The 15,248-nt window shown below is 43.0% G+C and overlaps 1 protein-coding gene across 4 annotated transcripts in view; it reads right to left on the bottom strand.

Annotated features, from left to right (window-relative positions):
* The window catches only part of TSPAN5 (tetraspanin 5), a 127,798-nt gene extending 114,212 nt beyond the window's left edge, over positions 1-13,586 (bottom strand). For 2 of the 4 annotated variants that reach the window (XM_075929643.2, XM_006130136.4), the window contains exon 1: positions 13,134-13,584. Coding sequence is in view for 3 of the 4 variants with exons in the window: in XM_006130136.4 (XP_006130198.1) it covers positions 13,134-13,214 (81 nt within the window). In the remaining variant the exon portion in view is untranslated. Of the gene's footprint in view, positions 1-10,058; positions 10,130-12,080; positions 12,182-13,133 lie in introns of all 4 variants that reach the window. The other 2 variants (XM_089778066.1, XM_025188235.3) reach the window with 2 other exon arrangements.
* Positions 13,587-15,248: the final 1,662 nt, after the last annotated feature.

The raw sequence follows: 15,248 nt of genomic DNA, 5'->3' as shown, positions 1-15,248 counted from the left end.
CTTTAAGGCCAGGGCAGTGAAAAGCACCATAGTACAACTGAGAATTTGGCTCTCAAACTCCAAAGCACTGGGCTGGAAAATAAGTGGCAGTACTCTCCCAAGCTCTACTTCTACCCTTGGCACATTGCCTCAATTGAGAAGATAAAAGCTCTCCTGACAACTCCCACTTTAAGCACTTCAGGTTTTCCACACTGATCTCCAGAAGTGCACAGCACAAGTGTCTGCTCCATAGCCGGATTACTACCATACTTCAACCCCCATAACATCACTAAACACATAAAGAATCAGAACAACTCTTCCCAGCTGAAACCTGTTCAAGAACAGGTTCTGATATAGAGAATGTCTAATCACTATATCATCATTAAATGAACTTATTTATAAGAATACAACTCTACCTATGGACTGTGTCTAGACTAGCCAGTTTTTCCAGAAAATCAGCCGCTTTTCCGGAAAAACTTGCCAGCTGTCTACACTGGCCACTTGAATTTCCGCAAAAGGACTGACTTCCTACTGTAAGAAATCAGTGCTTCTTGCGGAAATACTATCCTGCTCCCGGTCAGGCAAAACTTTTGCACAGAAGGGCCAGTGTAGACAGCTCAGATTTGTTTTCCGCAAAAAAGCCCCCATCGCGAAAATGGTGATCTGGGCTTTTTTGCGGAAAAGCGTGTCTAGATTGGCACAGACGCTTTTCCACAAAAAGTGCTTTTGTGGAAAAGCATCCATGCCAATCTAGACGCTCTGTTCCGAAAATGCTTTTAACGGAAAACTTTTCCGTTAAAAGCATTTCTGGAAAATTATTTCCAGCATCTGATGGGTGCATTAGGGAAATACATGCAAGTCTAGAGAATGGAAAAGGCTACATTTCTTCTCCTATGGCTTCCACAGTGAGTGAGTAGGACAAACAAGCTGTAGGGGCAGATAACACACAAGATAGGAGGCAGATAATTATCCCTCCTAGAGTTGATGACATTACCCTGATGAGGTAAAGGATGAAGGGTAAGTACAGACACAAAACTAGCTTCTCTGCTTATTCCTGGAATTTAAATCCTCACACTTTGTGTAACAGCTTAATCCTCTCTCCTTAGTCTCATGAGAACAATGTCTGGACTTCAAGAAGCTAGTCTAATACATCCGTCAACTGAAAAATACTCTTTAAACTTTCTTAAAAAGCAAAATACTAAACACTGTTAACTCAAAGGTGGAAAATAAAAGTACAGACTAGTATCTTCCCAGCCTCTCTCTCTCTCTCACACACACACACACACACACACACACACACACACACACACACACACACACACACACACACCCCCCCCCCCCCCCCAAAGGGACAAATGAATAGGTTCAAATACTAAATGAATGTAAGCACACAGTGAAGTTGGACAAGAGAAAGAAGGATCTTTTTTCTAACTTTCCTCCAAATCCTTAGGCTGCTTCCAAGTTATTTTCTCAGCATTTCCTACCTTAGTGGTAGAAACAGCAGGAGCCCCAACACAGAAAAGTTGCTAGCATTTTTAGATCACCATGTCACCCACTCTGCTCTAAAGCAAGCCTAGACACGATGGTGGTAGACAGACCTAGAGTTGCCACCAATGAAAATGCAACAGTGGGAAATTTTAAGAGAAAGCTCAGATTAAGCTGAAGTGAGTCCCCACCCCCAGCTACATATGTGCTTTTGAAAATCCTTCTCCAAATGATTCTGGGGCATGAGTCAATAGGATTTTGTGTTTCTAATCATTCAAGGCATGTTTGAAAACCACATCTTTAACTATCCTATTACCACTGACAACATTGCTGAGCAATAGAAAGGAATTGCCAGGGATGGATACAAGCTCTCTGCTCCTAAGACAATAAGGAATTCTCCATTTTAATCAGGAACCAACTCAAATGAAAATGGGGTGTAAATGTTTCATTGGAGTGTCTGCCTGCACCATGTCCAGATCCGGCCACCATTTATTATTAACATAGCACAACCCTACACGTCAGCTAGGCACTTCCCAGAACAAACAAAAAAAGCCACAACCCCAAGGATCTTACAATCTAAGTCATAGGTTTTCAAACTGGGGGGGGGCACAAGAACATTATCTCGGGAGCAAGTGCACTTTGGGGCAGGGTGAGTGGAAGCTTGTCCCAGGTCCGTGCCACCATCATCTTGCTGCCTGTGGGCAATGTGTCCTTCCTGGCCCCAACCTCTGCAGTGCAGCACTAGCATCTCATGCTCTCACCATTTGGCATCTACCTGGCTGAGAAAGTACTCAGCCTCTACCGACAGTGCCTCCTACCGCCTGGGCATTAAACGTACGGCTGCGTGCTGTAGAGCCCCGAGTGTAGGTAGGAAGCTGGCTAAGGAAGGGTTTTGGGGGATGTGGGCTCTGCCTGGGGGGACAGGCCAGCGAAGGGGAGTGGCTGTGGCACAGCAAAGCCTGGTAAAAAGAAGGGAGCGGGGAAAGCAGGGGTCTGGCAGGGAGGCAGGGGAATCTGCTGCTGCCAACAGGGCCCAGGCTGGGAGTTCAGCTGGACACGGAGGGGTCGGAGGGCAGCCCGTGACACGCTGCTATCCCAGGGTTTGGATCTGGATGCACGCTGAATGGTCATCCAATAGATTTCCCTTGTCCAGCAGCCCACAAGCAACACACCCCCCACCCAGGTCGCTCCCACATCCGCCAGAGCAACTGAGCCTCCTCCGAAGGTGTGGCACCATAGAACTCACTGGTCACATGGGAATTTCCCCTCGTGGGCTCCAAACCCTGCAGCACCTGGGTCCCCCATTTGCCCCTGCACTGAGGGGGCACTCACGGGACAGGACTCTCTGAAGGGAATTTCGGCAAAAGGAGTTGGAACCTCTGATCTATACATCCCTTTCATCCTCAACTTTCCACCTAAATGGCCAAACAGCAGCCTTACGCGGGTTACCATTTCTACAAGTTGAAGAAGAGAGTCTTTACTAGGGATTTCAGGGTGGAGGCCAGGACTAAATGTGCTTTACATAATTTGGCCAAGTGAGCAGCAGGGTGGGTTAAGAAAGAATGAAAATAAAGGCAAGAGATGGGGGCAGAGGAGGACATGTTGAAGAGAGAAATACAATAAGGATATCTGAGATTTAAGCCAGGGTGGACGTGTGAAGAGACTGAACTGTCCATCTGATGGACAAGAAGCACCCAGTGGGGACAGTCAGTAAGGTATCTATGTCCAGACAGATGGGTGAGGAAAATTACTTAGCAGCTGAATTTTGCAGACAGGAAGGACGTCAGCTACTGATAGCTATCAAGGAGATCAAGAAGAAGTAGTTGAAATAAGCAAGGTAGGAGATGGCCTGGATATGAAAATATATTTCTTTTCAGTTATCAGCCCACAGAGAGAAATCAGTCAGTTGACCCAGCAGTTAAAAAGTGGGTTATTTTTCAGAGTGAAGGGACCTCAGACAAATTGGTAAAGATTTTGTCTAACTTTTTAGATCTCGATTAATGTCTAGCAGATGGAAACTGCAATGTCGCTCTCCTTTCCCCGCCCTGCCCTCTTCCTTCCTTTTCTTTCCCTCATTTCCCATCCCTTTATTTTTGTTCTTTTGTTTTCTTTGCTGCTCTCCCCTTATTTTTCAAGGCGAAAAATGAAGGAAGGAAACAGGAAATAAGACCCTGGATGTATGCGGGATAAGAGCCAAAGCCCACTGTGCAATAAGGGGCGGGAAGGGTGCCATGTACTGATGGAGTAAAAACCAGCATGCTACATCCTGTATTAGTGACCAATTAGCACAAAGACATTTTCCTGATTGCCCAAAAGCCTGTGTGGGTCTGCATTTTAATACAGAAAATAATACCATTCCTTGGAGAATTTCTGCATTTATAATTTTGTAAATAAATTATTTTCTTCTTTTACAGTAAACATTATGGGACTAATTTTGATTTCACACCAGTATAACTAATGGCTTCAGTGGACTTAGTCACTCCTGATTTACACTGGTGTAAGCTAGATCAGACTCAGGCCTCTATATGCAGACAGACATAATTTCCATGTAGTTTTATTTTTGGCATAAGGAGAAGAGGCTTTCCAACTCTGAAAACATGTTTCCTACCTTGATCAGACTCTTAGTTATATTTCCTACCTCTTTTGCCCATTCTAGGATTGATTCCAGATGCTGATTGTATCTGATCTATCTAGCAGGTCTTCCTTCTATACCATGGGTTCCCAAACTGGGGGGCGTGAAGAACTTCCAGGAGAGGAGTGAGGCAACCTAGCCCCGCCCCCATCAATTTCTTCCCCCCCCCCCCCCCCAGTTTTGCTGATATTTTTTTTTGGGCGGGGGGGGAGAGGCATGAGGGTTTCTCAAAAATCAAAAAGGGGGCATGATGCTGAAAAATTTGGGAACCACTGTTCTATACTGTTCTAGTAGGCAAGCATAACTTTGTACCTTCATGACAGCCATGCCTCTTCCACCACCATCCTCTAAGGCAGCCAAAAATAATCTTAATCACATATACTCACGTGACATTAGGGATGTTAAATTGTGGTTAACTGACTAGTTAAGTGGTTGATGGAATTTCCATCGACTACTCAACATATATTTCGAAGGAAGAATGTGGAAGTGCCTAAGAGCTCCCACTGGGCTCGGGATCAGCTGTGCGGCGGCTGTCCCTTTGAAACGCTTCCATGCAGCATTTTCCCAGAACCCGGGGTTAGCTAGGGAATCCCCAGCTGACCCCAGGCTCCATGGCACTTCGGCATTTTAAAGGGGTAATGCCACAAAGCTGAGCCACGGCTCAGCTGTGCAGCAGCTGCCCCTTTGAAACACCACCTTGGGGTTTCAAAGCAGCAGTGCCGCACAGCTGATACCTGACTCAGCTGTGACATGCTGCTGCTTTGAAGTACCCCTCTCCCCCTTTTCTGCCTCTATCTCACAGTGGAGGAAGGAAGGAATTGATTAGTCGACAGACTATCCGATAAGCAAATGTTAATCGGATAGTCGACTAGTCCTTAACATCCCCACATGACATTTCAAAGAATACATGTTTCTGAGGAGGAGGGGGTTGGAAGGTGTCACCCCTGTTAGAAAATATCCATATTTTTTTGAGCTTGAGGTCCCTAGTTTGTCAGAAGAAGAATATTTTCTGCTCATAAAGAAAATCTTCTCGTCATACCCTAGCTGATGGGATACCAGGAATCCTGTGGCAGTAGAATAGATAATTCAGAGGGAGAAGAAAGCAATTATGGAGAACCCTGATTTGCCACATAGTGCCACGACACATAGGTGTCGAGTATCAGAAGGGTAGCCGTGTTAGTCTGAATCTGCAAAAGCGGTGAGGAGTCCAGTGGCACCTTATAGACTAACCGAAGTGTAGGTGGTGAGAAGAAGGTGCCCATCGTTAGCAGTGTGGAAAGGAGCTTTGATATGGGCTGTGACTAACAGATCTGACACAAGGTAAATCCCCTATCCCAGATATCTTCTTCCTTATGGCTGTCTTTGCTATTACTCCAGCACTTGGAGGAGTCCCTCCCTGCTGGCCCATGCCAAGAACCCCTGCACAAAGACTGTTTCTTTGATCTCTATGCTGGGGGGTGGAGATCTGACCCAAATTAAATGGGCTACGTTACTCCACGATATTTTTACTAACATCCAAATCTTGGTCCCTACCTTCTCTGCAGGCACAAAGGACCAAATGCAGTTGAATCATTGCATTTCCATTGTGTGAGCATATGACGTATTCAGGATGTTGAAAGACTGCACAAGGAGACTTTAATTTTATCTAAGCATTTATACTATGCTCATAACTTAGAACTGGCAGTGCCAATCAGTGCATCCATGCCACATGCACTCACTGCCCCTTCTGCCAAACAGAGGGGAAGTTGTAACACAAACAGAACACCCAACTCCCTAGGAGAGTAGTAAGCCCTATTAGAAGGCTGGAGAGAAGAATTTGTTCTAGTTTGAAACCTTATGTACTTTTTTTTCTTCTTTCTAAGTCTTTTTATTTGGGCTTGATGAAGATGGACTGGGATTTAAGTTCATTAGCACCACATTCAGAGAGATCAAAGTATGGGGACAGACCCATTCTAATTGCAGTGCTAATCCACCTCAGCCCAATCTTTCTGCTCAAGAGGACACTCCTTGAAAGGGGCTCTTCGCCAGCTGCTTGTTAGATTATTGTTTATTGAGCAAGAGAATGTAACAAAAAACAAGAAAAGAGCTTTTCCCTAAATAAATGCCTAAGATTCAACATAAATACAGTAAGTGCAGAATCACAGAGCACAAACCAGGTGGAACAAATGCTCAAAAAAGTCTCCATTATATTTCTTGGCCCAGAAAGACACCACATATATCAGGAACTTTGCTTGAAGTGGTTTTCAATATTACGTAATGTTCAGGAGCCTTCAGTAGGAGCAAGGGGATTTTCAAATGCCTGGAAGAGGCATATTGATTCTTCCCAGTAGTGTGAAATTGACAATGCATTAATAAGATACCCTCTCCGTGTGTATTGAAATACATGTTCTAAATGCTATCCAGAGAAAAGTGACTGGAAAGTTGAAATATTATCCGAAGAACCTATAATGTGAAAACTGATGTCCTTTAAACAATGGAACAAGTTATCTAGTTGTCACTCATCTCTTTAATTTTTATACCCCAGTGACACAGACTGGAAATGTTCAGCAACTTTGAAAATCAAAATATAAGTGAGTTATTTGAGGACATGCTGAATCAGAGCCAAAGAGTCCTGTTAGTCCCAGGTTTTATCACGTTTTAAGGACATTTTTAATGTAAACCAAGAAAACAGATGGTATTACCGAGCAACTCTATATTTTATAGACCAATTAACTTAACAGGACACTGATGCAGCAATGAGATCCTTCCTAACTCCGTCTTAAACCCATGCAAAGTCCCAGTGATGTCACTGGGACTCCATACAGCATACCAGTCTCAACAGGCAGAGCATTTTGTAGGTTGAGGGCAGAGACATCAGAAAATCTGATACTGAAAATGGAGATTTTCAAACCTGTAGAATAGACCTCTATAGACCAATGGAAGAGAAATGATTATGTCCCAAACCAATGAAGAACAAGCTTTGTGCTGTCTATGGTGAAGAACAGTAATGGAACCAAATGCAGTGCAGCTAATTCATAAGAAAATATAACATTACTCAGTTAAAGAGGGGGAATTAAGCTAGGTGGACAAAAAACTTTTCTTTATTAAACCAGAATATGATAGGAAGGAAGAAAAGTGGTACAACAGGATTTAGCCATGATTCAAGATACAAAAACACGGACCTACTGAAAAAGATTATAAGATTTTTAAAATGTACTGCTGTACTGGCAGGCATTTCAACAGTTAATACTGAGGGTCATTTCTGGATCATTGCTAATAAAGCTCTGTTACCACATATGCCTTTCAGCTCCTTGCTCCTGCCTGACACCATAACAAAACCCATTACAGTTCTATTGACAAGCAAGCACCCATTTATAGAAGAAGCACATTGCATATTTTGGGCAGAGTATACAAGATGATTCTACCCAGCTGCAATATATTCTTATTCTAAGTCTAGAATCTTTTACCTGGAAAATTGGATTTGAAAAGGGGTTTTTGGGGGGCCAAATGGTCATCTTTTTTCAGCTTTAGTAGGAAACAAAATATTACACTTAAAAGCTTGAGGCAAATCTTTTTGTTTTATTGGAACTAGTTAACGGAATACAGAGTATTAAAATGGCTAGATTTAATACTTATTACACACCAGCTGCTCCTTCCAGGTTTACAAAAAGTTGTAATCTTGGTGCCAAACATAATTTATAAGACATTTTCAGCAAGACACAGCTTATCCTCACCCCATTTTTCTCCCTCATCCCCCTCAATTCCTTTAAAGCCACGATCCTGCAAACAAATGCACCAATGCAAATCTTTACATCCAAAGAGAATCCTATTTAAGGCAATGGGATTCTGCAAGAAAAAACATGAAAGTCTAGAGCAGTAATTTATTTGCAGGGTCAGTGCATAATGCAGTTGAATTTAAAAAAAAAAATCTAAAGAATTTTATTGTGTATTTTTCACCAACTTCAAGCTCACATTTCCTATCACCTATCAAACATTTACTACTAATGTCTTAAGAATAATCCAAGATTGCTGGTTATATTTCAGTACTAGTATTATTTAAGGCCATAGATCCACAGAGTCTTCCATTTGCAAAGAACAAATATTTGATTTTAGGTTTAAAGCATATTGAGAAAAAGAATCTTAGCCCTTCAAGTAAAGTTCCTGCACATTCATCTTACATTCTTCTGTTCCCAAAACAGAAAGTTTCTATGAGGTAACAGTAATTTGTTAATTAGACTTCATGGGTAGAGAATTTATTTTTAATTGCTTTCCTTGATTTCCACTTGAAATATATTTTGTTTCCTTCCACTACCTGCGATGTATTTGCTTTCTCTATCTGTCCAAGTGTGCATATATGTATGCCTATATACACCAATATGCTCTTTTTTGCTCTATTTGAGTTGTGCGCCTTTGTCTAAACGAGCTGTTCTAGAATTTGGACATTTTCTAGTTAAAATTTTGTGTTACTACAAAAGTAGATTGGATTTTTTTGAGGGAGGGAGGCAGGAAGTTCACAACAGTTTCTCTGGTGCATAAATATACAATCACCAACTTTCAAAGTTACAAAGCTGTTATTTTCCAAGACAAGCGTTTTTCTATTTCTGCTATTCATTGTGAAATATTCTCCAACATAGCAAAATGACTAAATTAACAACAGAAGTAAATGGTTGAGTGAACATGGGGGGACGGAAAGGGAGAAGTGTCCCGACCATCTATTTTCATCCTGAAATGCATTCATCCTTAGCTGAATGGTTATCTTCCTAATGTACTTTGTATGGATAAAACATTACAGAATCTAACACAAACTCTCATTAAAATTTTTGTTTTATGGAGGAGAAAAAAAAAATTGTTTCCAAATTTCATGTTCCAATTTCTGAAAACAGTATCATGGGGAAAATAATTCTAGGTCACCTTGAGAATACACTATCAATGATCTACAGAATTTAATCAAGTAGTCAATTACTTGACTCTCACAGGCCAACGCATCTTTCAACTCTTTTCTTGGAGGACACTTACATCGCCATATTTAGCTTTCTTTTTACTAAACTTCCTATAATTCAGAAGACAATTTAGACTCCCATATGGTTACTATCAAAACTAACAGATGCCTAGCAAATTAAAACACAAATTATGACTTGTAATACGCTGATGTATCATCATCCCACTACATCTTGCAATTTACAGTGAATCATAAGAAAAAAACAGGCTTCTGTTTGATGTGCTAAAGCCATGGTGTCCAATCAGATCTGAAGCAGCAGCCACTATACCCAACTAACCATACTCAACCAGTCAAATAGCCACATGTGGCTAGTATGTTGGACACCATGGTGCTAACGTTTTCTGTAACTCTTCTCTGCTAGTTTAGAGCCCAAAACCTGGAGTATGGTCCAAATTCTGCCCTGACACACACACATGCAGTTTCCGTTCAATGCAACAAAAAGACTTACTTGCAGAGGGGAAAGCCAGCCTTGTGCCTTTTTGGCTTCATTCTGATATATAAAGAAGGCCTGAAAGATTTTTTGATCATTAAAAAAAATAAGAACTATTTTTCTTCCCTTTTGATTTTTATGTTTAGAATTCAGGTCCCTCCTAGGCTGGAAGACACTGGTTTTACCTAGAGTAGGTTTTGAAAGTATTTAGAAAGTAACATTCACTCTAAAAGTGTAGTGCAGAAAAGGCAGCACATATCTTAACTAACACACGCACTAAACTGGTCAAGTTAGAACCTGGGGCAGTATTCTAGCGAACAAGAGTCTGGAAAGGGAAAGCTGAGCAACAGACCAACTATCCCTTTCCCCTATTTAAGTTTTAATTTGGTTAATATTTTATTTCCGTGTTCATATAACAAATTGGAGAAAGCACATTTGTTAGTTTTAAACATCCCTGTCTCTTCTATTGCAAGCTCACATAATACGTTCTCCAAGACTTCAAAGTCTTTTTTTGCAGAAGGATTACTGGGGCATTCCCAATGCTCACATCTTACCTCAGAAGTAAGGGAAAAAAGCAACCTATCTTTATGATGTATAAAGCACTCTCCTTTCTCTTCCCTGATGCCTAAAAAAGAGGGGACAGGAAACAACCATGAATTTTATAAAATCCTTTGCTGGTCACCTTGAACATATTACATTTAATGTCTAACTCTGGATTGTCAAAAAATGTTAACCTAAAATGACAAATGTATCTAAAGTTGTGGTTTATTCTGCATGTAAACACAAAGCAACTTTCTGTTCTGTTCCCACCCTCCCACCCCATTCCTACACAGGTCCACTAAAGTATATGTAGTTGGATGTATTAACAGAGTGTAGAATTTGGGACATGTTATCTGAGATAATAAAAGATTAAGCAGTGTCTTCTGAGAGGCACAATTATGCCTTTCAAAACACAACTTCCACTAACTGAATACAAATCTGTTGTAGCTGTTGGGTTCTGGCTTGTTTGGGTTTTTTTATTTCATGTAAAATACAAAACTGAAAAGAGGAATTAGATTATTAGCCTTCATTCCAAACATTAGAGGTGTGAATTATGTACATTTTGTTCTACACTATAAAGTGCAGATGGTATGTATCTTTCGATTACTGTAATTTAAATGCCTATACAACACTTCTCTGTCGAAGGCTCTATCACTTTTCATTGTTAGAAATGGTGCTGCTTCCTTCTATTTCAGTTCACTCAATTTTTACTTTGCTATTTTATGATGCAGAAATGGAAAATTTCAGTTTTCTGTGTTTTTTTCAATATTGATACACACAGTACACTTTGGGTCTTTGATAGGGGTTTCTGGAAAGGTACAACATTCTTTTGAAGGACTTATGCAAGATATTTGAAGGAGACAATGTTTCAAACAATAACGTTCTCAGCAAATGCTCTGAGCTTTCTTAAAACAACTAAAGATGCCATAATCTTCAATTACTGCTCTCCTTGCATAACCAACTAAACTTATTTTTTTCTTTTACATGAGCTCTGGCTCAGATGAGTGACTGAATACTGAGCAGTTTGCAATCCAGTCAAGAAAACTACATTAAACATCCTCTGGAAGATGGCTGACTATTACTGGAACTAGGGTACATGTAGCCTCTCTTCACAGAAAGACGGTATTGTTTGGAGGAAGTAACTAATCAAGACAAAAATACACAACTCGGCTATAGATGAAAAGTGTATTACATCTCAAAGAGTTTTGTAAAGGAAGGCAAGTATCATTAATTGTACTTTGTAAGAAAATTTAAATATTGAGGCCACTCAACAAGCCAACAGCAGAGTTGGGAATAAACTCCTGATTCCCAGTCCAGCAGCCTCTTCACTGCTTGGAACCATCCAACAACCTTCCTTCTGAAATCTGGGATCCATCAACTGAATTAAAACAAAGAGATCAGTGGCACATTAAAGATAAACATATTTATTAGGGTATAAACTTTCATAAAATACAAGTAACTCACTACATAAGAAAATGACACTGATCCAACTGCCAGTGTCCATGTACTTAGAATAAGGGGAGCATAGTTAAACAGGGAAGAGCATAGTATAACACTCATTAACAACTGGTTGGCCAACATGAACACCACTTATCTTCTATACGTAATGTGTTAGGGTATCAAAAAATTTTCTCTTCTCCCCTTTATCCTGAGATCTGCAGAAACAGTGCACAAGTATTCTGCAAACATAAACCCTTCCATTTCTTTCTGGAAAACATCTATGATCATTGCATGACATTCACAGAGGAATTAAACACACACACCCCTTAAAACTGGAGCAAACAAAATAAGTGACATGCTGTTGCAAGACACCACATGAAAGTACCATGTATGACAGGAGGGAAGAAAGAGATAAATACACATTAATATAAAATGTGAAAACTATGTTAAGATGATAAACAAAAAATAAACGTAGACTTCATTTTTGTTCGAAATAACCACTTCAAAAAACTATGAGTTTCCGGAGATCTTTTCTAGGACCACCATCTTTACTTTGAAGGAAAAGAGACATCACATCATCACTAAATACTTATCACCTGGTCCTTATCTATTTTTTCCATGAGTGCTGAAGGTAATCAGAAGCTCTGTACCAGTAGTGAGAAGAGGAGGGACCAGTAACAGTAACAGTTTTCCCCATCTGTAATAATGGAGATCAGATTTTTTGTTACCAACCTTTTAAATTCCCAAGACCTGCATTCTGAATCTGTGTTCACACAAGCTTTCATAGTCTCCCCAGAGCACACCCCAGGCTCCTCTGTTAAATAAATCTATCTTCATCATTGCTACCTGGTATAAATTATAGGGAGGTGTGCTTTATTAATACAAGACCCCTCTTCCTGCTATAATGGACTATGTACACACACAGGCATAGATGAGAACATATTGTATAGCTTCCAATAACATATAAACCCATATGCTGTACTGAGCCTAATTTTGGATTATGCTCTGTAAAATGCTCATCTCATTCAACCAGGCATGTGAAAAACATGCTAGAAATATTATTTTATGCATGTTACACTGCAACGTTCAGCTCGGACTCCTCCATACACAATGCTACAGCTGGTGCTCACAGAGTACAGTGCAACCAAAACAAGACCAGCCACACAGCCGCTGTCAAGCAAATGCTCCACCAAACCACGGTAAGAGCCTGTGCTTTAGGGGAATTGGGGTAATACAGTTTCCGCCTTTGCATTATTAGTAATAAACAGCGCTATTCGATCACAGCATAGCCACTGCATAGGCAGAGGAGGCACCATGTAATAATCACCCCTCCCAGCTGCATTCCCTCTAGAACTGGATCTAGGCTGGTCTTTGGGGACCCTACAACAGCCCATGCAGCCCAACTCCTTCTCCAGGCCTGGGTGGCTCTACCTCTCCCCTGACAAAAGGGGAGGGCCACTCTCCACACCTACAACAAAAGCAATTAAGAGGGGAGGAGGAGGGAAGCGGGAGAAATCATTGTTGCAGGCGGAATCCAGCGCGGGGCGGGGGGGAGGGCTGGAGTTGGCTTACCGGGGAGGAGATGAGCGCAGACCTACCCCCGCCAGGCTCCGCGCCCCTCTCCCGCGCGGGTTCTCCGCGGCACTCACCCAGAAAATGACATTGAAGCCGAAGATGAAATACTTGATGCAGCAGCTGACTTCGGGCCCTTTGTAGTGCTTCCCGGACATCCTCCGGGCTCATGAAGGCGCTTTCCCGGCAGCCCGAGGGGACGAGCTCCGGCGGCAGCGCGCAAGGGAGGCGAGCGGCTGCAGCAGGCGCGGGCTTAGCGGCGGCGGGGCTCCGAGGGGCAGGCGGCGGGCGCCGAGCGCCGGGGGTGGCCGGCCAGCAGCAGCTCCCGCCTCCTCCCCCGCATCGAGGAGGCCCCGGCTCCTCGCAGCCCCGCCGGCTGCGGCTGAGGGAAGAGACGCGCCGCCCCGGCGGATGCTGCCCCCCGCCCCGGAGCGTCCCTGCGGGAGCAGCGAGGCGCTCAAGCCCCGCGGCCACGCTGCGCCTTCCTGCTGCCGCCGGCCTGGCGAGCCCGCCCCACCGCGTCCGCCGGCCGCCTCCGGAGCGCGGCAGGGGGAGGAGCTGCGCGCACCGTGCGGCGGGCGGGGGGAGGCGGGCGAGGGACCCGCGGCGGCCCCGAGAGGTGCGGGGGGGGCGCTGGCTCCTGGCCGCCTGCGTGGGAGCAGCGGGGAGTGCACCTCCGGGGGGGAGCTGATCCTGCACTGAGGCTCAGCGCCCCTGCGGAGTGGATCGGGCCCCCGCGCCTCTTGGCTCGTCTCTGGGTGTCTCCTCCAGCCGCCTGTGCCGCTCGGGCTCCGGCAGGGATGCCCCAAGCGAGGAGGGGCTGGGCACGGCCGTGGCCCCTGCGTTACATAATCGTGCTGAGGCCGAGCAGCAGGCGGTGACATGACATAGCTTTGGAGGGGCGCGGAAACAAGCGATAATAAACCCTCGCCTCTTGGCTAGGGCAGCCCCGCCAACCCCACGCCGTCCACACACGTACACCAGCCCCTACCCCAAGCAGGAGCTTGGCTTAAAAACAAATTGTAAAACTGATAAATTGTGGGGGATTTTTTTTTAGTTTACTTCTGTGGTTTGTTTTGAGCCTTTTGGGAGAAGCTGCTCACGCCCTAAAATGTGCGTGATCATGACCGTTCAAAATTCAAACTTAATCCTACTTGGAAAAAGGTAACGATAGAGAACCAGAGATAATTGGATTGGTGCTGAAAAGGTGCCATGTAGTTGTGGTGTGCGTAGGTCCCAATGACATAGGGAAAAGTAGGAGAGAAAGCTTGCACACCAAAGTAAGGTTGCAAAGATTGAAGTCCAGTAGTAGTAGTAGTCTTGGAGTTGTTTCCAGTTCTACGTGAATATCCAGTTAGACAGGCAGAACAGCACGATCGCAATGGGTGGATGAAATGACAAAGCTTAGAGGCCAGAGTTAGGTTTATGTGGAATGGGAAAACTTTTTGGGAAAGGAGAAGCCTAGATAAGAAAGATAGGCTCTACCTAAACTAAAACAGAACGAGTTTGCTTGCATATAAAATTAAAAAGGTTGCAGAGCACTTTTAAAAGTAAGAACTGAAGGAAAGTCAACAGCTACAGAGAAGTATACGGTGGGGTAGAAGACATCCGGATTCATTAGGAAGGTATACTCATAGACTTGAAGGTCAGAAGGGACCATTATGATTATCTAGTCTGACCCCCTGCACAATGCAGGCCACAGAGTCTCACCCACCCCTTCCTAGAATAATCCTCTCACCTATATCTGAGATACTGAAGCCTTCAAATAGTTTGAAAACCCCAAGATGCAGAGAATCCTCCAGCTGTGATCTGTACCCCATACTCTATATATCCTAGTAAAAAAGGGGAGGATAAAAGTCACTAAATTACAAGTAGGAATTGAAGAGAAACAGTCAAAAGAAAAATTAACTTAACATTAAGCTCAAAGAAAAAGTTACTTTCATTTACATCACAAAGGCAGAGAAATAGTGATAAATTTTACAACTTCTTGTACACAGATGCAAGAAATATAAATACTAAGAAGGTGAAACAGAGTGCCTAGTACTATATCAATATTCTCTTTTAAGAGGCATCACAAACTCAGTGGAAAGATGATAATCAACCAGACACAGTAAGGAAATGTACAGGAATGATAAAATAGATCACATTAGTGGGGGAGTAGCACACTATAGAAACAATACATGTTAAATATG

The sequence above is a fragment of the Pelodiscus sinensis genome, chromosome 4 (assembly GCF_052426305.1).
Source record: "Pelodiscus sinensis isolate ZL-2025 chromosome 4, ASM5242630v1, whole genome shotgun sequence".
NCBI classification, from domain to species: domain Eukaryota; kingdom Metazoa; phylum Chordata; order Testudines; family Trionychidae; genus Pelodiscus; species Pelodiscus sinensis.
This window is presented reverse-complemented; position numbering and strand designations above follow the sequence as displayed.